The 22589-nt window shown below is 41.2% G+C and overlaps 2 protein-coding genes and 1 non-coding gene across 6 annotated transcripts in view; 2 read left to right on the top strand and 1 right to left on the bottom strand.

Moving 5' to 3' along the window:
• The window catches only part of sec24a (SEC24 homolog A, COPII coat complex component), a 29654-nt gene extending 19343 nt beyond the window's left edge, over window positions 1–10311 (top strand). The window contains exons 14-23 of the mRNA XM_042339867.1: window positions 63–186; window positions 1411–1569; window positions 1955–2128; window positions 2325–2435; window positions 3328–3512; window positions 4373–4510; window positions 4620–4724; window positions 5452–5544; window positions 7068–7171; window positions 8513–10311. Of these exons, the coding sequence (XP_042195801.1) occupies window positions 63–186; window positions 1411–1569; window positions 1955–2128; window positions 2325–2435; window positions 3328–3512; window positions 4373–4510; window positions 4620–4724; window positions 5452–5544; window positions 7068–7171; window positions 8513–8627 (1308 nt within the window). The 3' untranslated portion in view covers window positions 8628–10311. The remainder of the gene's footprint in view (window positions 1–62; window positions 187–1410; window positions 1570–1954; window positions 2129–2324; window positions 2436–3327; window positions 3513–4372; window positions 4511–4619; window positions 4725–5451; window positions 5545–7067; window positions 7172–8512) is intronic.
• On the top strand, window positions 6595–6666 carry trnag-ccc. Its single transcript has one exon. It is a non-coding gene; the product is annotated as a tRNA-Gly (tRNA).
• A 3711-nt stretch (window positions 10312–14022) lies between the features above and the next one.
• LOC103183686 (ileal sodium/bile acid cotransporter-like) lies at window positions 14023–22027 on the bottom strand. 4 transcript variants are annotated; one of them, XM_007901300.2, is made up of 7 exons: window positions 21890–22027; window positions 18506–18899; window positions 17808–17926; window positions 17605–17693; window positions 17136–17311; window positions 15813–15970; window positions 14023–14676 (listed from the first exon to the last, which is right to left on the bottom strand). In XM_007901300.2, exons 1-7 carry the CDS (start codon window positions 21990–21992, stop codon window positions 14555–14557), a joined length of 1161 nt encoding a protein of 386 aa, XP_007899491.2. In that variant the 5' UTR covers window positions 21993–22027; the 3' UTR covers window positions 14023–14554.
• Window positions 22028–22589: the final 562 nt, after the last annotated feature.

The following is a 22589-nucleotide window of genomic DNA, read 5'->3' as shown; positions in this document are numbered from 1 at the left end:
AGTTAATGTAGATAAAAACAATTGTATGTTATACACATTTGACTCTGTTTTATTCCCTGAAGGATGTGCAGCACCTCTCTCCTGCCATTGACTTCTATAAGAAGTTGGCCCTGGACTGTTCGGGACAGCAGATAGCAGTCGACCTCTTTCTGTTAAATGGCCAATATTCTGATTTGGCATCTCTGAGTAAGTGAGACGAATGTTTGCAAGTCCATCGTCTTAATGTTTGCCAAACTTATTGTTTAATTGACGTATAGTAAATGCAAGTAGAAACCAGTAGTGTCCTTCAAACCCCACATCCGTGCTTTAACCCGTTCAACTCCCACCCCAAGCTTGGGTCTCCTTTTGGGAGTTACTGAGTGGAAACTTGTGTGGAGCATAAACACTGGCATGGACTAGTTGGGCCCAATGGCCTGTTTCTGTCCTGTACAATCTATATAAATCAATGTAAGTAACAGAAAGCCAGGGGGAAAATTAACTCTCCAAATGTTACACTTTAAATGCTGCATGTTGGAAGCAAATGACTTGCATGTAAACCACTCCCTTCTTGAAGCCTGGGTAGGCTAATTTAGAAGCATATGCATGCAAGTTGTGCATGTTTAATGTATTACATAAACGCATAATTGTCCAGGGCTCGCTTCATAAAATCCACACTGCCCTCAAAACACAAGAACTGTCTTTAAAATTCCTCACACGTGATTACAGAACCTTACTATGAGTTGCAACAAAACTATTCAAAGGTTTTCAATGATATGAAAACTCTTTTGTTCTTCCCAAGTACAATTCCTACTGGATTTCATTACTCACGTCTATCAATCTCCTGATGCTGGTAATCCTGTCTGGCGGAGGAGGTGGGGGGAAGAAAGAAACCTGTGACACTGAAGATTGATGCATCACAATACCAGTTCCAATTGAATCATTTAAATATTGCTTTAGGCTTTCCCATTGGTATATCAAACGCAAGAATAATTATTACTCGGTCACCCTCCTATCCCTACCCTCCCCTGCCCCCCGATCCCAACCATCAGCTCGGGTGCGGATAGCTGACTATCCAGCGCTTTGGGACGTTCTCCTGTTGCGAAAGGCGTGATACAAATGTAATTTGTTGTTGTTGCTTTGCTTTTGGGCCGTTTGTTTAAACTTTCAGGTAGTGAATTTTGCAGCGGGAGAGCAATATTTGGATGCTGTTTGGATTTAAGTGTTACCAAATGATGACCATAACCATATACAGGGTGATCAAAAAGTTGTTATATCTACCCTACAATCCCCCATATATACATATCATTTCTTTAAGACTTATTAGACATCGTAATGATATCACAACTTTTTGATCACTACCCAAAACCGGTTTTGTCACTTTTTTTGTTTGTTTTGATGCACAACTGAAAGTCTTTTTCTAATGTGTTTCAGCTTGTATTTCAAAATACTCTGCGGGCTGCATCTACTATTACCCTTCATACCATCACAAACACAACCCCGCCCTGATGGAGAAGTTTGAAAAGGAGATTAAACGCTATTTGACCAGAAAGGTTGGCTTTGAAGCAGTCATGAGGATAAGATGTACAAAAGGTTGGTCTCCTTTGTATGTGCTGTTAAAACCACTCGGCTAGTACACTCTTGAGGCTGAACACTAATAATCCTTGATGTTAGTGATACTGCACGACTGTGGGACACTGCTGCGCAATTGGCTGCCGCATTTTGCCTGCAAAATATCCAGTCAATTCACTTTTAAGTACATTCTGTGAAGCGCTTTGAGACGTCTCGAAGAACGAGAAAAGGCCCTGTATCAAATGCAAGGATTATTATTACTTATTATACTTGCAATGGAAATTGCTGGCCTGGGGTGGGGATGGTATTCTTTTAACCAAACTTTCAAAATGGATCCTGTACACTGAAAGATAATTTGTGCCTTCGACTGAAAAAAAAGTTTAATTTATTTAATTTTTTATCCTAGGTCTTGCAATCCATACTTTCCATGGAAACTTCTTTGTACGTTCCACGGACTTGCTGTCGCTGCCCAATATAAACCCTGACGCGGGTTTTGCAGTGCAGATGTCCATCGAAGAGAATCTGACAGATGTGCAGCTTGTCTCGTTCCAAGCCGCCCTATTGTACACTTCGAGTAAAGGTACGGATAGACTAGGAACGCTTTGCTGTTATTGATAAGAATCAGGGAGACTGCAGAGTGCGCCGAATTTGTTTAACTATTTTTAAAATTTGTTAAGTCATTTATGGTTCATTTTAAAGCTGCTCCGGCCTCATTTGAACAACTTTCTGTATTTATTTCAGTTTTCCAGTATGTTTGTTTTTGGTATCCTGTCTAGGTGAGCGACGCATTCGAGTTCACACCATGTGTTTACCAGTGGTGAACTCGCTGGCAGATATTTACGCAGGAGCTGATGTTCAGGCCATCACCTGCCTGCTGGCCAGCATGGGTAAGTGTTTAGTCTGCATTCAAAACTGATCTTAAAACCCAACGTTCTCCATTGATGCTGTTGGCAGTAACAGTGCGCCCCACCATCAGCGATCGGGCCTTCAGCCTCTCTGTCCCCACCCTTTGGAACTCCACCCCACACTCCCTTCTCCTCGCCCCTTCCCTTGCCTCCTTCAAGGCACATCTCAAGCCTCTCCTCTTCGACCGTGCCTTCGGTCACCCTCCTACACCTACCGTCCCTGCCCTCCACCCCCCACCCTGATCTCAAACCCCTGCTCAGGTCCAAATCCTAGACTGTCCAGCTGTGTAAATGTCATTTGCTGCTGTTGTTTTAGAGGATTATTGAATATTAACTTTATAAATTTAAATTTTTAGTGCTTTAACCATGTTCTTCCCACACATTTCTCAATCAATGTTCTACTTTTAGTGTTGATTTGTCTCCAAATCTAACCCAGTTCTTGAGTTGGAAGGCTGTGGGTTTAAAAGAAGGGAGTTTGTTGGCCAACAATCCCACAAATCAAATTGGTTGTTTGTTTCATGGCTATTTGTGAGACACTGCTGTGTGCAATTGGGCTGCTGCTTTCGCCTACAAACACACAGTCATTCCACTACATCGGTAATCAAAAAAAGATCTATGAAATAAAGTGGATAAGTAGCCCTAATTTACAAATACAGTCGCTCCACTATAGTTAACTCCTGTAAAGTGCTTTGGGTCATTCTCCTGAAGTGAAAGGCCCTATTCAAAATGCCGGAATCATCATTAACCTTATTGTTTTACCCCTGAACCAGCCTGGTTACCCGAGCTATAAGCTATAAGTTACTGTGTACACGACCCTTTGGACACACTGAATATTTCATTCTCATTCGAGTGTCGTCTCCTTTTGTTTATACAGCGGTTGACCGATCCATTTTGTCGAGTCTGAGTGATGCCCGAGACGCCTTGGTTAATGCTGTGATAGACTCGCTCTCCACTTATCGTTCAGCAGTTTTGAGCCAACAGCAGCAACAACAGCCGGGTGTAATGTGCCCTGCGTCACTGCAGCTGTTTCCGCTCTACGTCCTATCACTATTGAAACAGGTATGAGCCAAGATTACTTCAGCACCTTAAAATATAAGAGAGTGAGGATGTTGGTTAGACCACAGCTGGAAAATATCTATTTTGGGCAATATTAACATCTGATAATTAACAATATATTTAACAGTATCAGAGCTGCAGGAAGGACACAGCATAGATTCATAGAGATGATTAAGGGCCATATAGATATGGGGAGAGATTAGAGAGATTGGAAATCTTTCTACTGGTGATATGATCTAGGTATTTAATGTTATGAATGTGTTTAAGAGATTAAATGGCAAATTATTTCCATTGGAAAGTGATTTTAGGCCATGATATATCTATATATAATTATATAACAATGATCCTTGCATTTGGATCCTCAACCCACAACTGTTTGTGGGATACTGCTGTGCGCAATTGGTTTTACCCACAAAATGGAGTCCTGTAACTCAGTGGTTAGAACACTCGCTTTGCAAGTGAGAGACCTGAGTTCAATTCCAGGCAGAGGGCGAAACCTTGGGCAAGTTTCCTTACTCCACACAGAGCCTAATAATAATCCCTCCAAAACCAAACAATAATAAATTGGTCATTTTCAATCTACGACTGTTTGTGGGACATTGCTGTGCGCAATTGGCTGCCGCGTTCGCCCACAAATATACAGTCAATTCACTCTACAGTGTATTCTGTGAAGCGCTTTGGGACGTCCTCCCGACGTGAAATGCGCTATATCAAATGCAAGTATTATTATGAATTCAGACATACACGTGAGAGAGGGTACTGAGAATACGGTGAACCGCGAGCCCTGCCATCATCAGCGCGACGGTTTGCATTGAAGCTGTTGAAGTAAGAATAAATTAAAACTTTGACCCTTTTTATTTCAGAAAGCTTTCCGAACTGGGACCAACACGAGGTTGGATGACCGTTTGTTCTGCATGTGCGAAGTGAAATACCAACCCGTGGCTTACCTCATGCTTATGGTTCATCCGAGCCTGTATAAGGTTGACAATCTGTCTGATGAGGTAGGTTGCAGTCTGCACTGAATATCACTTATTATTCTAAAATTGAGCTGCTTGGTTTAGTGGTAGTTAATCATTAATCATTAATAAATAACAATGTTTTCTTTTCTAGGGGTGCATGCACATTAATGAGAAAACTGTACCTCAACCACCAATTCTTCAGCTTTCTGTAGAGAAACTAAGTAGAGACGGAGCCTTTCTTATGGATGCTGGCTGTGTAAGTGACGTTTATTTTTGGTCACCTGGACAGGTGTGGAAACCCATCAATCACTATGCTTCAGAATATCCAAACCAAACTGAGAACTCCATGCATCCACACTATCACACGGAAATCCCAGGGATGGCTTGTTGCAAGGAATTCACACACTCTCTGGAGGGTCGCATTTTGTTTACCTAATTCCAGAAAGTATTGGGCGCAGGTTTGCAAGACGCATTTTTAAAAAAAAAAAACTGTTTGAAAAGCTTTCTATTTTCTCTGTTCACCTCGCAGTAATTAAGACCCGGTTGTTAGTCGATTGGCAATTGAATAATCCTTTCCAAATAAATAAATTAACAATAAAGATAAGAATTTGGTCACTGAATCCACAACTGTCTGTGGGACACTGCTGTGTGCAATTGGCTGCTGCTTTTCGACCACAAAATATAGGCGTCTCGAAGATGTGATAAGGAGCTATAATTATTATTATTTGTGGTCTCTTGGGAAGATAGTTGAGCCAATCATTATGCTGCGCGTATTAGAAGCTGCCCGAATAAGCTGAACTTGAAACCTTATATTTGGCGAAGAGAGAAGACTTTAATTAACTCTGGATAGATTCAAACCTACACCCGAGTTGAAAGCATCTCTATTCATCACCCAGTTCACATTAACAATTTGAGGTTGAATATGTGGGTTTGACTTTGATACGTTGTGGGAAAGTAATATGAATGCAATTTTTGTCTTTCAGGTTCTCTTTCTCTGGGTTGGAAAAAATTGTGGCTCACACTTTGTGAACCAGGTGCTCGGCGTTTCTAACTATTCTTCCATACCCCAAAACATGGTATGTTAATGTACATCGAAAGTTTTGCAGCATTTAAACAACAGCAAAATGACATTTGTACAGCGCCTTTCACGTTGTTTCGGACCCGAGCTGGTGGTGGGATCAAGCAAGCTGGAGGGCAGGGGGGAAAAGGAGAGTGATCGAAGGCACGGTTGAAGAGGAGGATCTTGAGACGGGTCTTGAAGGATAATTTAAATTAAATTGAAGGAAAACTAAATTGAAATAAATCAAATGCATCCTTTACTGTTCAGCGTAGCCTTTTTGCCCCAAGATGTTACATAGTAAATCAAATCCCTGACTGTCTAGCGCCTTGAGACGTACTCCCAACTTGAAAGGCGCTATACAAATATAATTTTGTATTATATTACAAGAATTCACGGTCGGCTTTTCTATCTGAATTCTGTTGTTAATTTGAGTCTGTATATAACTTTCTGGCCTCCTGCTTGAGAGGGTTGTGTCCCAGCCCCTCATTGAGACTTGAGCCTAATCTAGACTTAATGAGACGCTATCTTTTGGGTGAGATACTAAACCGAGACCCTGCCTGTTCTTCAGATGGCTATTCTAGATCTCGTGTTTTTGAAAAGAGAAGGGAACATTTCTTAGGTCCCGTCCAACACTTCTCCAGATTAGTCATTTCACCTTGTTACTATTTGTGAAACCTTCCTGACACAAGTGCTGCTGCTTGTACGAACAAAATCATATATATACTTGAATACTTGCAATTCTTTGTAACATTTTAGTGTCTCGGAGCACTGAATATCCTTTGTAAAATGGAGTGGCCAGAACAGTAAATGACCAGGGCTCTGTATAGCTCTACGAACATTTGTTTGATATTCTATACTTGTCACGGAATGGGTGAAGACTCGTATGGAGTATAAACACTGGCACGGACTGGGCGGGTCAAGCGACCTGTTTCTGTGCTGTATGGTCTCTGTAAATCCTTGTCTAGCTCTATTTATTTCCCTGTGGCAAATTTACACATTTTGTTATCCAGAGATCCTACATAGTAGATAGTTTGCACATTCATTGTTATCTAACAATGAACAATGAAGTCCTGTAGCTCAGTGGTTAGAGCACTCGCCTCCCAAGCGAGAGACCTGGGTTCGATTCCCAGCCGGGTGAAAGCTTGGGCAGGTTTCGTTACTCCTCCACAAGCCTGATAATAATCCCTCAAGAAAGAAAAAAACGATAATAAGTTGGTCACTTCAGTCCACGACTGTTTGTGGGGACGCTGCTGTGCGCAATTGGCTGCCGCGTTTCGCCCACAAATATACAGTCAATTCATTTTACAGTATATTCTATGAAGCGCTTTGAGACGTCTAGAAGACGTGAAAAGCGCTATATCAAAGGCAGGGATTATTATAATATAACAATTTAACAAAGTGCTATAAAAATGTTGGCGCTTTCATTCTCATTTGAATTATTGTGATTGACGATAAAAAGCTGTAAGAATAGTTACACTGTACTTCCTGTTGATGTCTTAGCGCCTGTAACAGCAGTTGTTTACATTCTTTCCAAATTAGATGCAACTTCCAGAACTGGACACTGCTGAGTCTCAGAGAACCAGAGCTTTCATCTCCTGGTTGCGAGATCAAAGACCGTTCTTTCCTGTGCTCCACGTCATCAAGTAAGTACAAAGGTTGATCAGTTTTGAAATAAGACCGACCTGGTATATCGGGGGGGAAAAGAAATGGCTTTTGAGTAGAAGCCTTATTCAGTTCAGAGCATTCAAATCCCCAGCCAGCCGGACTAACGGAGGGGAGATCTAGCGAGTCAGAATTTGTGGCTTGGTGTAATGACAATGCAAGCACTGGGATTTCAATGCTGGCAAATGCCTGTATCCTCGTTGCAATTGTTTGAATCCTGTGAGCAGCAGATAGAGAATAACCTGTCTTCTGCCCTCGGGATTTGAGCTGAGTCTAAGTTGATATTCCCTGGCCACGGGCGGAGGGGGGTGGGCGGGGGCTAGGAAAATTAGGCCAGCGGTAGCCTACATGCATGTCTGCGAAGAAATGTCTATATTTTGGACCCGGATTCTAATAGTAGTTTTAAAGTAAATTGATCTGAATGAGATTCCTTGTTTAGACACTTCTAAAGCTTTGTGCTTCCAGAAGACCACAAGACTGTGGATCTTTCCGGCGTTTTTCATTTAACTCGTCAATTTAACTTCCTGCCCCCTTATTTCTTAAAAGACGGCAGCGTCTTGTGGCTCTCTAAAGGTTAATCTTTCTTATCCAACGGGACTGATATGTGAGGTTTACTCAGTGCCTGCAGATAATTCAGCCGTGGGGAAGAGGAGGAGGGAGCTGAGGCCTTTACGCATGTCAACAACAAAATTACATTTGTAAAGCGCCTCTCACGTGTCAGCGAGGTTGTTAGTCTTGGCAAGTGTAGTTTCCTCCCGTTGTTTTAATGGAGTCCTGAAGGAAGCAGGTCTCTTTCTCAATGATGCTGTTCAGGAAATAGCTTCATCTTATTTATTCATTTGGATATTTGCGTTTGCCTACAAAATACAGTTATATATATATATATCTATAAATACTCACAGAAATCCCGTGAAGCACTTCTAGACATCGCCTCGATATGAAAGGTGCAACGGTTATCACTCTATTCATCATAAGATTCTTTTTATTGAGCCCATTTGCACAGCTTACTTCAAAAATGTTAATTTACCCACCAAGAAGGTGACATCTTAAGGCCTTTAGCTTGTCCTTAAACTTTTGCTAATGTTGTTTGCTTTTCACCCCACAAAATGTTGTACATCAGAAATTCTTGCATTTTGATACGGCGCCTTATCACGTCTTCGAGACATCTTAAAGTGCTTCACAGAATATACTGTAAAGTTAATTGGCTGTTTATTCTGTGGGTGAATATCATCTCTGGACTAAATATTGGAAGTGTAACATGTATGAACGTTGGTGGGTGAAACTGGTGACTGATACTATCGTCGTTTCTTTGTTAAACACAGGGATGAGAGCCCTCTTAAAGCCAACTTCCTGCAGAACATGGTTGAAGACAGGACAGAGTCAGCATTGTCTTATTACGAGTTCCTGCTTCACATACAGCAACAAGTGAACAAGTGACCCTTACAAGAGGGTGCTGCTTAGAGATGGCTCACGTCGGTACAAGGAGCCAGTATTTACATGCTTAATAAAAACTAAATATTGGTCTCCTTTCCATTTTGACTTCAACCTACATTTTCTAAACCTATTGGAAATGTGTGATAGGTTGGACGACAAAGATTAGAAATAGTACTAAGCCATTCTTTTGATTTATGTTGATAGCATTTTGAAGATTTACTTAGTTAAACCCGAATAGATTGAAATGTTGCAGCGTACAAGTTGTGAGAAGCTAAATGTATCTATTCTGTTCAAACTTTGGATTTCTAATGTTGGGATGTGGTACTCTCTTTTTTTTAAAAAAAAAGCCACATAACTGGGATGTAATAGCATGATTTAATATCCTGTAGTAAAAGCTGTGGAAACTAGAGGAAATCATCGCACTGTAGTGTTCTATGTAAACTTATTTCAAATCATGGTTCTTTTTCTTCCTCCTCCATAAGGCGAGATGATGTTTCTAGGAGATGCTTGTAAAAAAAATGGAGGAACGTGAGAAATTTGATCACAATTGTCTGAGCTCTTCACAACCGGTGATTTTAAGCAGACTGTAGATTGTACATACTTGAAATCTTCATTTATGACAGTGTGTATGCCGATAGAGATCAACTTTAGCATCCAATCTCGTCACCAATAGCACGTTTCTCCTTGTGACACATCTGGCCTTTAGACAACCATATTCAGTGTAACATTATTAAATTTGCTATATTTTTCTAGTTTCTCCCGCTTTTTTAACTAGGAAGATGACAGATTTATGCAGAGGCAACTTATTTATGTAAGAATTCACTATATGGTAAAAGTGCGATTTATATCAATGTTGCTGGTATTGCTGATAATCCACATCTTTGTGCTCGGAGTATCATGTGCATCGACTTTTTAAATTTATAAGTGATATTTAAGTTTGAATGTGTTCTAATGATTCTAATGTTCTATTGAGCAGAGTGTAACAGGTCTGTCATGTCTAACATTTCTACTTGGAGTGAACAAACCTTTTCTGATCAGGACAGGTAGATCTATTTTACAGATGGGCTTTTTTTTATTAGATTTCTTTAAAATCACTGAACAAAGTTGACTCTGCAGAACCTGCTAAAAACAGTATCCGGGACCACAAATATCCATTTGAAAGTCCATACACTATGAAAATGTAATCTGTATATAGTAAATTGCATTTTGTAAAGTAGTGTATAAAATTGTAACAAATTAAATCCTAATTCTCTTAAAAGCGTTCAATTCTGAGGTCTTGGATATTAATGCATTCACTGATTTTTGTAGAATCTTTCCATGGGGATTTTTTTAGATGCACATTAGTCTTTTGCTCTCTGGACAGTTTGAACTTGCTGTGTTGGTATTGTTTTAAGAAATGGTTACAGGAATACTCGACCTGCTTTACTGATTTGGTTTTGTTTCAGTTTTATAAAACTGCAAACCTTCCGGTCTGAGATGCTGAGGTGCAACTGTGAAACTGATTCCGAGGTGAATAGTATTACAGGGGGTGGTTGTATATTCTACACTGCCCTGTCTCCAAGATTTTTTTTTACCAAATTGAGATGCTATTTGTGTTTATTGCCCTTTGTAATGCTGCTGGGACCTGAATGTAACCATCTTCTATCCCTGATTTTCCCACTCAAAGAATAAACTGAAATGCTCTAAACTTCCAAACTATCCGGGTATCAAAACAACAACAAAATTACATTTGTATAGCAATTTTCACTGTTAGTTTGAGTTGGAGATTTGGCTCCTGCGCTGAATTTACTGCCAAATTTATTCATTAGAACCAATCGTCTGATTTACTTGTTTAATGTTTCCAGCTTTTATCTGTTCTGGTGTGGAAACATGGACCTGTTGGTCGCCTGCAACAATAGTGAGTGTTTCTCTCGGAAAAGATGCAGGAAGCTGTTGCATTCAAACACACAGCTGGGCAATTTTTTCTCGAGGGTGAAATTAAAAACCGAAGTGGCTGGGAACACTCAGCAGGTCAGGCAGCATCTATGGAGAGAGGAAAGTGAGATGAAAAGTTGATGACCTTTCGTCAGAACCCAGAGTTCAGTTCTCACTTTCCTCTCCATCGATGCTGCCTGACCTGCTGAGTGTTCCCGGCGACTTCTGTTTGTGTTTCAGATTTCCAGCGTCTGCAGGATTTTGCATTTTGTCTGTTCTCAAGGGAGTCCTGACATTCTCATCCTTCCCTCACACTCAGCATTAATCCTCTATGTATTTGCCAGCGTGATCCCTTCCACAAGAAGTTCATCAGGGTCTGCACCTAAGATCAACACTGACGGGTCAAATTCAATGCAAGTAACTGCACGTAAATAAAAACCGCCGTATTCTCTGTGAGCAGTATGAAAGACTATTGTTTTGGGAGTGGTTTGAGAGTCCAGGAGATGGTGTTTTAACTCCTCGTTGATTTGTTGCATCCGATATTGAAAGACTGAGGCAATACGGATGCAAGTGTTGGCTTGCCTCAGTTGGTTACCTCCTCTGCTTGGGTCAAAAAGTTGTGGGTTCAAACCCCAAATTGGACTTGAGCTCAGTCTAGGCTAACGTGACAAAGCCGTGTATAAGAGGAAAGCCGAATTGTCAGAAGTCCAGTCCTGCACTTGGACACATTAAACTGAGTTCCCATTATCTTGGTCTCTATTTGCAGTCCTTCCACATCAATTTGATGATTTAGGAACTATATCAAATGTAACGATTAATAATAATTCATCTTGTTTGACCTTTAGTGTCTTGTTTGACTCTCAACTATCCTTTCTACCCCACATCGTGCCATGACCTGCTCTGCCTTCCCCACCTCCGCAACATCGCCCGACTGCCCCACTATCTCACACCGCAGGCCTCCGAAACCCTCGTACACTCGATTCATAAAATCCAGGCTTGACTATGCAAACTCCTTGCTTGTCGGCCTCCCCAACTCCTCCCTCCATAGTAGGCTGCAGATCATCCAGAACTCTGCAGCCCGTGTTCTCTCCATGACCTTATCACCCTCATCCTCGCCCGACTCTACTGGCTTCCCATCACACAGAGGATACAGTTCAAGATCCTCGTCCTCACTTTCAAAGCCCTACATGGCCTCGCTCCCCCCTACCTCTGAGACCTCCTAACCCACTACCAGCCTGCCCGCTCTCTTCGCTCAGCGGGCTCCGAGCTGTTTCACGTCCCAAACCTTGCCTGCCACACCACAGGCGGGCAGGCCTTCAGCCACTCTGCCCCCATCCTCTGGAACTCCATTCCGCAGGCCCTCTGCCTCACCCCCTCCCTTGCCTCCTTTCAAGACCCATCTCAAGACTCCTCTTCGACCGTGCCATCAATCACCCACCTCCCCCCCCCACTGCCCTACACTCTCCCAGATCTCGACCCCCAGCTCCGGTCCGAAACAGTGATTGTCCAGCGCCTTGGAACATCCTCCCTTCGTGAAAGGCGCTCTATAAATGTAATGTGGTTGTTGTTAATTCAGGTCATTAATATTAATTGAGAACAAATGAGATAGATTTCTTCTAGAAAATAATATCTGGTGATACAATGTATAGTTTGGGACACGACATGTCAAGTGATTGCCAGGATGGTGGAAGGCGAACTAGATGGACCTTGGTCTTCTTTCGCCAGCAAATTCTTATGTTATATATATATATTAGCCAGCTCAATCCTGAACCAGTGCCCTCTTGAACTTGCTAATATATCTGAATTAATATTAATCACAGTATACAGTTTACTTTAACATCCTCTCCTGGTGAACTGCTTAGGCTTTGCGGAAGGAAAGCCAATCTGCTTGACTTCCCTTTTTACTCTTTCTTTAAATGTTAACCACCACCCCCCAATACTTGATCCCTTCACCATCGTGAGCATTTGGATCCTTTTTGTCCACTTGCCTATGACGTAGAGCTGCAGCCCTGCATTTAACTGTTCAGGTAACGGTATGGAATCTGCATTAATAATAATAATAATCCTTGCATTTGATACTGCGCCTTATCACGTCTTCGAGACGTCTCAAAGCGCTTCACGGAATATACTGTAAAGTGACTTGACTGAATATTTTGTATTCTCGCTCCCTCCCCTCACCATTTCCCCCCCAATGCTCGGGTCCTGAGCCAACTGTCCAGCGCCTTGGGACGTCCTCCCGACGTGAAAGGCGCTCTATAAATGCAATCTTGTTGTTGTTGTTGTAGGCAAAATCTTATCGAAGGTCAGGTTGATTAATGACACCTTCCAGTCTGATCTTTTCTCTTTTTTAACAAGACAAAATGTGACAAATGTCGGAATTTGGTGCCTGCTGCTCTTCACACTTGATACCTCATGGGAGGTTGACTTATTGATGTTATCTAAAATTCAAAAAAGATCAATCCAGTTCAGTGTTGATGTTAAGTGAGATCTGGAATTTTTAACATACTTCGAAGTTCATTGTGGCCAAGAATCCCTCAAATAAAAATGAGTCATTTGCTTTAATGGTGTTCATCGATCAGTCAAAATCAGTCACTCACTGGACTTCAGAGTAAAATCCCGTGAAGTGCTTTGAGACGTATTGAAGATGCGATAAATGCAAATATTATTACAATCTTGCAATTGAACGCTGGCTACCATTCAACCTAGGTATCTGTTTCTGGTAATGTTACATGTCACATCGACTCTGCTCATGAAAGCTTCTCTGTGAATCAATTGTACAATGGATAACTTTTGACTTCTAATGCTTTCCTCCGAGCAGGTTATCCTGCATGTAACGGGTTAAATCGTTGTTTCCTTCAAACCGTGTTTATAGTATCCAACAACTACAAGAATTTCCATGATGAGGGGTCCGGGGCTTATTCTTTTATCTCACCTGGTAGTGTATGATGCTGCCAACAGGTGCTCAAAGTGAATTGACCCTCCCCGAGCAGATCACCGTTCAAAAGCGTCTGTTAGAGGTGCAGTTTTTGCTGGTGAGGGAAGTGATGCAGTAGCAATCTTTCCCACACGAGGGTGCAGTCGACCGTAATTTATAGAATTGTAGAATACAGTACATTGGTGAAGGTGCTTACATTTGTGCACTTGATAGGGCAAACTATGGGAATATATGTACAATATTCCATAGGTAATACGCTCCCGGAAACTACCCTGTGCAAGGGGGCTATATAAATACAAGTTGTTGTGGTAGCTACTGTGAACAGAAATGCAATACTGGAACCAGTATTTTTACTCTTGTTTAAAAGCAATCTTGTTTCTGGGATATTTGACGTACAAATGGTAAACTTTATAATAACTTGCCAGAAAGCTGAGTCTAGGTTCAGTGCAAGACCATGTTTCATAGACCCTCAACAAAGAAAAGGCAAGCAAAACATACTTTTTGTTAAATTCTTCACATATTAAAACATACTGTTACATATGCAACTTAAAAAAAATTTTGGTATTATTTTTAATATTAGTATCTAGATATAAAACATTTCACAGGCGCCATATATCGGGCGGCAAGTTAGTTTTTAATTTGTTAGTTTTTAATTTGGCTTCATTGTAATTTTGGGGGGAAAAAAGTATTCTATGCCATCAACAGTGATTTTCAATCAATAAGAAATTCTGAACAAAATTCATCGTGTGGCAGAGATCTAAATAAAGTAATACTATAATAATCCAAATTGCAAAATCATTGTATTACAGAAGTATTATCTTCCTGTAAAAGTGGTTGGTAAATGGATAAAGTAAACACATATGTATTTCATTAAAGACAAAGGCAATGTGATAAAATGGCATTGAACTCTGGCTCCATTCCCTCCTACGCAATGAATGCCGCTTTCCTAATAAAGCTGGACAAAAAATGTTATGCGGCTACTTAAAGCATTGTAACAACAATTTAGTATTTTAAAGACAACAGCTTTAGAAACAATTTCCTTCAAAGCAAACAAAGCACATCTGTGAAGACCAACTTTCTCTTAATCGTCGACTTTTGACGTGTCACACGACTTGGGTGTCAAGTTCTCTTCCACATTACATTCGTCTGTGTTTTTGGACATTTCTGTGTTCTTTGACTTCTTTCCCTCGTAAATTCTGTAAACTGAGAAAGAAAGAAATATTTTCCAGATTGTGGTATATGTTACAGCTTTACTTGCTTTTCTACCTCACTAGAAAAAGTTATCAAGTTATTTGTTATTAATCTCACTTTCCAATTCTTTCCCCATATTCAAAGATTTACTGTGGAGTCCTGTAGCTCAGTGGTTAGAGCACTCGCTTTGCAAGTGAGAGACCTAAGTTCAATTCCAGGCAGAGGGCGAAACCTTGGGCAAGTTTCCTTATTCCACACAGAGCCTAATAATAATCCCTCCAAAATCAAAAAAACAATAATAAATTGGTCATTTTCAATCTACGACTGTTTGTGGGACATTGCTGTGCGCAATTGGCTGCCGCGTTCGCCCACAAATATGCAGTCAATTCACTTTACAGTGTGTTCTGTGAAGCGCTTTGGGACGTCCTCCCGACGTGAAAAGCGCTATATCAAATGCAAGGATTATTATTATTATTATTATTATTAATTAATCCGTTTCACGTTTTTTTATTGTGCAGGTGCTTATCCATCCCCTTTGAACCATTGGAGAAGATCCCAAGGAGATTGACCAGGATGGTACCAGGAATGAGGGACTTCAGTTATGAGGAGAGGCGAGAGAAGCTCGGATTAATCTCCTTGGAGCAGAGAGGGTTAAGAGGAGACTTAATAGAAGTTTTCAAAATGATGAGGGGATTCGAACAAGGAGAAACTACTTCCACTGGCGGGTGGGTCGGTAACCCGAGGACACCAATTTAAAATAGATAGTTGTCAAAAGAAACAGGGGAGGTGAGGAGAAATTTTTTTTCACACAGATCTGGAATGCATTGCCTGAAAGGGTGGTCGAAGCCGATTCAATAGCAACGTTTAAGGGAGAAGTAGATAATTATTTGGGGAGGACAGGTTTGCAGGGCTATGGGGAGAGAGCGGGCGAGTGGGATCGAATTCGATAGCTCTTTTCAAAGAGCGGGCACAGACACGATGGGCCGAATGGCCTCCATCTGAGCTGTATGATTCTATGAACTTGCCCAACATTTCACCCTGCCGAGAATCGAACCCAGGTCTCTCGCTTGTGAGGCGAGTGCTCAATAAGTAGAATACTTTTATGAGAATTGTGTTGCCTTATTTCACGAATAACTGAGAGATCTCACCAATGACCATGGCAATCCCGAAAATGATGCTGCTGCAACTGTAAACCATTGGGAAGAAGATCATTTCAGTAGCCACCTCAGCGGGAAATGAGATCTTGATAATTATGGAGCACAAATTAGCATTCTGTATACCAGTCTCCAAAGAAATGGTACGACACCTACTCAAACAAGAAAGGTTTTGGAGAGATCGACAATCATTAAACTGAATTCAACAAATCTTTATCTGTTAAGAGAGCCAGTGCAACATTAGTAAGAGTTTCAATAATAATAATCCTTGCATTTGATACAGCGCCTTATCACGTCTTCGAGACGTCTCACAGAATGTACTGTAAAATGAATTGACTGTAGATTTTGTGGGCAGATAGCGCGGCAGCCAACAGCGCACAGCAGCGTCCCACAAACAGTCGTGGATTGAGTGACCACAATATTATTATATTTACTTTTTGAAGGGATTATTATCCCCCGGTAAAGCAATCTGCCAATCGACTAACAACCAGGTTCCTACTGTACTGCTAGGTAAACAGAGGCGTGTGGAGTAAGGAAACTTGGCCAATGTTTTGGCCTGCCGGAAATCGAACCCAAGTCCTCTGGTTTGCGAGGCGAGTGCTCTAACCACTAACCTCCAGGACTACCACAACTGAAGATGACCAAATTAAGAATGCATGAGCCAGTTAAGTGGTGCTGAACGGGGATGTTGCTGAGAGTGGTGTAAGGGAGCAATGCATAATCAAACTACCAATTCCAGGAAAGTTACTCTGTTCACTCGCCACTGCCTGCCAAGAAACCTTTAAGTAAATTCTGATTGAACAATTGGTTCCTTTTCTCCATTAAGTCCTGTAGCTCAGTAGTTAGAGCATTCTCAGCAGGACGAAACGTGGGCAAGTTTCCTTACTTACTAGAATCAAGATCATTCGCCTGTTTAACTGAATCACTGCAGACCTAAATTTCTCTCAGTTCAATGCTTCTCTTTGCGCACATTATGTACATAAAATCATATTTTTTCAGAAGGATGGAGAAAAGAGCCACAACAACAATTTGCATTTATATAGCGCCCTTCCCTCCGGATAGCGTCTCGGAGCGCTTAAATGGACTGATTTCTTCTGTGTTCTCAAGAAAATAATAATAATAGCATACTGTAAAGTAAATTGACTGTATTTTGCTTGGCGAAATGCGGCAATCCAATCGCTGTGTGTGTGTGTGTGTGTGTGTGCTAACTCCCTCAAGATCATTTAGTTCTATTCCCCTACCTTTTCCCCATAGCTTGTAGCACAAGTTGCAAAGGGCTTCTGCCAGTACAAGGCATCACCTAATTATGTTGTTTACCTTTGCCAGGGCATACGAGCAATCCAGGCTAGAACAAAGCCCAAAGCGAATCCAATACACGGAAATATTATCCCAGTCATCAGAAAGGTAAGGTTCATTTTCCACATGTCTTTGTACAGCCAGTTTACACCAATGCCAATTAGACACAACAGAACTATACCAATAATCGATCCAATCTGTAAACAAATTATTGTTCAATCATTATTATAAATTATTATTTAGCTGGGTGAGGGCTGGTTTAGCTGTCGTAGATAAGCAAGGAAGATGAGTAGCCTCTGCTCAGCACTCACAATACAGCTCAGATGAGGAACTAAACAGAATAAGGGATGCAAAGTGTGTTTGCCCACAGTCCTGCTAGTGTGTGGCCCCCTGTGTTATTTTGCTGCACTCTGTGCTACTCTCACCACAAATACTCTTTCACAATAAGGAAACTAAGAATGCAAGGCTTAGATAGAGGAATAAATCTTACCTTTACCAGTAATTTTGCCTTGTTGGGCCACTTGTAGTTGATGAACGCACCGATAGAAATGGGTATAATCAATAGCAACAGACTAAAACCTGGAAGTACATTTGCATTAGTTACTCTCGACTCATCCCATCCAAAGTAGAACCATTCGAAGCGTCCATCAATTAAAAAGGTACGTGTCAGAAATGATTAAGAATAATTCTTACTAATTTTTTCATATGGGATATTGATCTCGCTGATAACATCCCAGTGGCTCGTGTAGATCAACAGACACAGTGGGATCATCCCCATTGAGAAGAGTGTGGAACATACGGTCATACAAATGCTGTGGACAACCAAACATGTCATGGCTCAGTAGGAGTTTAACAATGTGCCAAAGCTGATCTGTGCATATTGTTATAGAGGCACATCAGATCATATCATAAAATAATAATAATCCTTGCATTTGATTTAGCCCCTTATCACTCTTCGAGATGTCACAAAGCGCCTTTGTGGAATATACTGTAAGGTGAATTTGCTGTGTGTTTTGTGGGCAAAACGCGGCAGCCAATTGCGCATAGCAGCGTCCCACAAAAAGTCGCGAATCGAGTGACAATTTATTATTCTTTTTAAAGGAATTATTACCACCGGAAAAGCAATCCGCCAATCGACTAACAATCGGGTTCCATTTACTGCTTGGTAAACAGAAGTGTTTTTGTGGTGTAAGGAAACTTGCCTAAGGCTTTACCCCGCCCGGCTGGGAATCAAACCCGGGGCCTCTCGCTTGCGAGGCGAGTGCTCTAATCACTACACCTCGGGACTAACATATTATAGGATGTGAGTTTTGAGAAACGGGCCAGAATCGCAGGTCATGTTACGATCGTGACCCCCCACCCCCCCCACCCCCAGCAACTGTCTGTCTTACCTGAGATCCATGTCGCCGTCAATCCAGAAGGTTGCAATGTTTGAGCCAAGCCCCCCAGGGCAGCTTCCTGTGAGCACCACTGCAAATGCAGCAGCTGTTTTCAGTTGGAATAGGAATGATAGCACAAACCCAATCAAAGGCATCAAGCCAAACTGACACACAAAGCCAACCAAGATCCCCCACGGCCTTTTAATGTGATTCCACATCTTGGTAAAGCTGACTGTGCAACCCATTGCAAGCATGATAAAGAAGAGCATTATTGTCATGATGGTTGTCACAACGAGGTCCAATTTGGTATTGGCTTGGTTCTTTGGGAGATCCTGTGAAGTGACATTACTGAGGGTTTCATTGTCTACGGCCATCTTTACGTCCGTCTGAGCACCTCTGGAATCTGCTTAAAGGAAAACATTTTAAGATAATAATGATAGAAATAATAATCCTTGCATTTAATATACAGTCGATTCACTTTACAGCATATTCTGTGAAGCGCTTTGAGACGTCTTGAAGACGTCTCAAAGCGCTTCACAGAATATGCTGTAAAGTGAATCGACTGTATATTTTGTGGGCAAAACTCTGATGGGACTTATTTACACTTAAGATTTAAAAGTATGACTGCTGCAAAAATATTTTGGTACAGTGCAGCCTGAAAGTCAAAGAAACTTGATAGTTTATGATATTAAATCTTAGTTGAAGGTTTGAATGTTGTACATCGACACACTATGACATTGGAAGACAATGTGCCTGTGGCTACCAGGATATTTTCTTCTGTAAATTCACATTTTCACTGGTGACACCATCTTGTGTAAATTAGCAAATGGGACATACTTATTTCTCAATTGCCAATAGTTCTCTGTGTTGCAGTAGAGAAGAGAATCAGTTCCCCTTTGGGAAATCCTTGCACAAATTTCCCACACAAATGATGGGCAAAGATCGCAACTGAGCTATCAGAGATCAGAGGCACAGACAGGGGGGGAATTTCTTTACATTTTCACCTATTTTTTGGGTGATCAACCGGGTGTCTGACATGTGCGGAAACCCATCACCATGCTTAAGAGTATCCAAATCAAGCGATTTCCTTACATCTCACCTACATGTGGAAATGCCAGAGATAGATTGTTGGAATAAAATGTTCGCACTCTCCTTGTGGGGCACAGCCGGCTTATTTAATTCTAACACATACTGCTTACCTAATTCTGATATTCCGTTGCCAAGCTAGCTACAAGCTGACATGCTTGTTGCTTCACCTACAAATCCGTCGTCACCATACTTTACAGAAGGTAGTGCCGTGAAGCACTTTGAGTTGTTTCGATGTTTATGAGCCCTTCAAAGCACTTCACGGAATATACTGTAAAGCGAATTGACTGTATATTTTGTGGGCGAAACGCGACAGCATCCTCACAAACAGTCATGGATTGAGAGACCAAATTATTATTTATTTATTTATTTATTTATTTGCTTATATATTTGGCTTTGCTTCTAGATGTTAAAGATCCCATCACACGACTTGAAAAGAAAAGTGAGTTTCTCCCGGTGTCATGGCTGCATCTGGTAAACCTCGTTTCTTTTGTTTACAGGCAATCGACTTGAATGACATAAATACTCTGAAACCAATTGTGGTATAACTCGAATGATCCAGATGTGAGCATTAGTGACAATTAATGACCTGTCCATATTCACAAGGGCGTTTAATGGGCGTAATTTTCTTCCGCATCTTGTCTCCTCCAAAAATAACTTTGCCAATAAAAATCTAAAGAAGAAAATCTCCCGTTACATTAAGAAAGGGGAAACAGATGGTGATACTTCCTCTTGACACAGGCTCAACATACTTCAGACACCCAAAAGATTTTTCTAACTTGCACGTTCCTATTTGTGGGGAGGGGGGAAAAAATAACAGAACAAATTTGGGAGGGCGGGAAGCATGAATAAAACAGGCTGAGTTCATCTACACTACAATACAAAGTACACTTTGATTACCATGCTGAGGGAAATGTCATTAGATGATACAATGCAATGCAAAATTACTTTTGTACAGCGCTGTTCACATTGGGAGGACGTCACAAGGCACTGGACAGCCAGGGGATTGGGTCTGAGCTGGGGGTGGGGGGAGAGTTGGGGTAAGGGAGATGTTAGGGTAAGAGAGGGATGGAGGGTAGGAGAGTGGCCAAAGGCACAGTCTAAGAGGAGGGATGTAGATAAATCAACTGTGTAGATTCAGAATCTTAAAATTTCATTCTGACAGGGATCTGCATATATTGTGAAATATTATCTGCATATCTGCCTTTGCTGGTGATAAGCGATAAGTGAGAAATCAGGTTTTGCCCATTAGAATTATAAATTGTGATTTTGAAGTTGTATTTGATGATACATTTAATTAGAGTTCTAGTGCTTGATATAGCATTTAAAGCAACTTGCATTTACATAGTGCCTTTTGCATGAGGGCGTATCTCAAAGCAGTTTACACAGATAACTGGGTGTTCGAGACGCAGGGGGAGCTAAAGAGCGGAGGATTGAAGACATCGTTTAAGATGGGTTACAATTTTGAAACGTAACTGAAGCACCCCAGGCCAGAATATAATACAAGACTGAAAAGCCTAAGTGAGGCTAACAAAGCTGTATTTAGGAGCAGCAGAACTATGTGAACGTCACGTTGGGACTTTGAGCTCACACAGTCCGAAAATGCAGCCCAATGTAGGGGTGCATTGTCGGAAACGCCATCCGACGGATCAGATGTTAAGTCTCTGTTATTTCAGATAGATGATAATAATAATAATAATAATCCTTGTGTATGATACAACGCCTTATCACATCTACGAGACGTCTCAAAGCGCTTCACGGAATATACTGTCAAGTGAATTGACTGTATATTTTGTGGACGAAACTCGGCAGACAACTGCGCGCAGCAGCGTCCCCACAAACAGTCGCGGGTTGAGTGACCAAATTATTATCATTTTTTTTGAAGGGATTATTACCCCCGGAAAAGCGATCCGCCAATTGACTAACAATCGGGTTCCTATTTAATGCTAGCTAAACAGAGGCTTGTGTGCGGAGTAAGGAAACTTGTGTAAGGTTTCACCCTTATACTAAACATATATTTAATATACTAAGTATACATCATATAATAAAGCGTATATTGTACAATTGGACATTTACTTCAGATTTTTCTAGCACATTATTACTATGAACCATAACACTATCACCCACCACTCTCGCCCGAATCCACTGGCTCCCCAATCCCTGGAGGATAGAGTTCAAAATCCTCGCCTTCAAAGCCCTTCCTCGGCCTCGCTCCTTCCTGTCCGACTGCACTTTGGGGCACCCCACACTTCAAAATGTAGAATTGCAGAATTGAGATTAAAAAAGAGTTGAATTACACCACTTACCAACCTGTTACTGCCCTCCTAGCCACCAGTAGTAAATGTTCCTGATTGCGATGTAAATTCAGGAAGTCACCACTTAACTCTATAAGTGCTTTAACCAACATTTTCATTGGTAAGTTAAGTCGTGAATCTTTACCACATTCAGGCACTTTGATGCAAGTTTCATCATCAAGCCACTTATTAACAGGAAGTTTCAACACTGGATATCTTTTCAAGTACACAGCTTTACAATTTCTTCTCATCAAATCATCAAACTGTTTCAAATAAATTAATTGTTTGCACAGCAACTATTAGTAAAGCAATTGTACTTGCATGATGTCTTGGTTATTTTTAGTGATCTCATTTTCCATTGTGTGGTTTTTGAAGCCTCCGCAAACCACAGCTTGCTACTGCTGTTGACTCTCTCGTTTCTTGGCGTGAGATCTGTTGAACTTATAACATTCGCATTTTCTTTAACTTTACCAATATTAATTTTAAAGCAGATACTCAGACTGAGAAGATTGAGAGAAACTGTGGGTGCTTTAAATGGAAGATGCACAGGAGAATGCTTAACATGGAAGGCCTGCAAATAATAATTAAATGAAATCTTTGCGTTTGATATATTGCATTGAACTATCTCATAAGAACATAAGAAATGCTAGACGAGAAAACGACCCAGGTCCATCTAGTTCGCCTTCGACCTTCCTGGCGGTCGCTTGCACGTATGA

Source organism: Callorhinchus milii, unplaced genomic scaffold (assembly GCF_018977255.1).
Source record: "Callorhinchus milii isolate IMCB2004 unplaced genomic scaffold, IMCB_Cmil_1.0 Scaffold13, whole genome shotgun sequence".
Lineage (NCBI taxonomy): Eukaryota > Metazoa > Chordata > Chondrichthyes > Chimaeriformes > Callorhinchidae > Callorhinchus > Callorhinchus milii.
Note: the sequence above shows the minus strand (reverse complement) of the source record. Positions and strands in the feature narration are given on the sequence as shown.

Bases quoted from the DNA above. Each gene is read 5' to 3' on its own strand.
- LOC103183686 (XM_007901300.2), bottom strand. From the start codon at position 21,992: ATGAAAATGTTGGTTAAAGCACTTATAGAGTTAAGTGGTGACTTCCTG. The intron at 17,694-17,807 runs GTAAGAATTATT...ATGTACTTCCAG, and splicing joins TATCCCATATGAAAAAATTA to GTTTTAGTCTGTTGCTATTG. The intron at 17,312-17,604 runs GTAAGATTTATT...ATTTGTTTACAG, and splicing joins AGGCAAAATTACTGGTAAAG to ATTGGATCGATTATTGGTAT.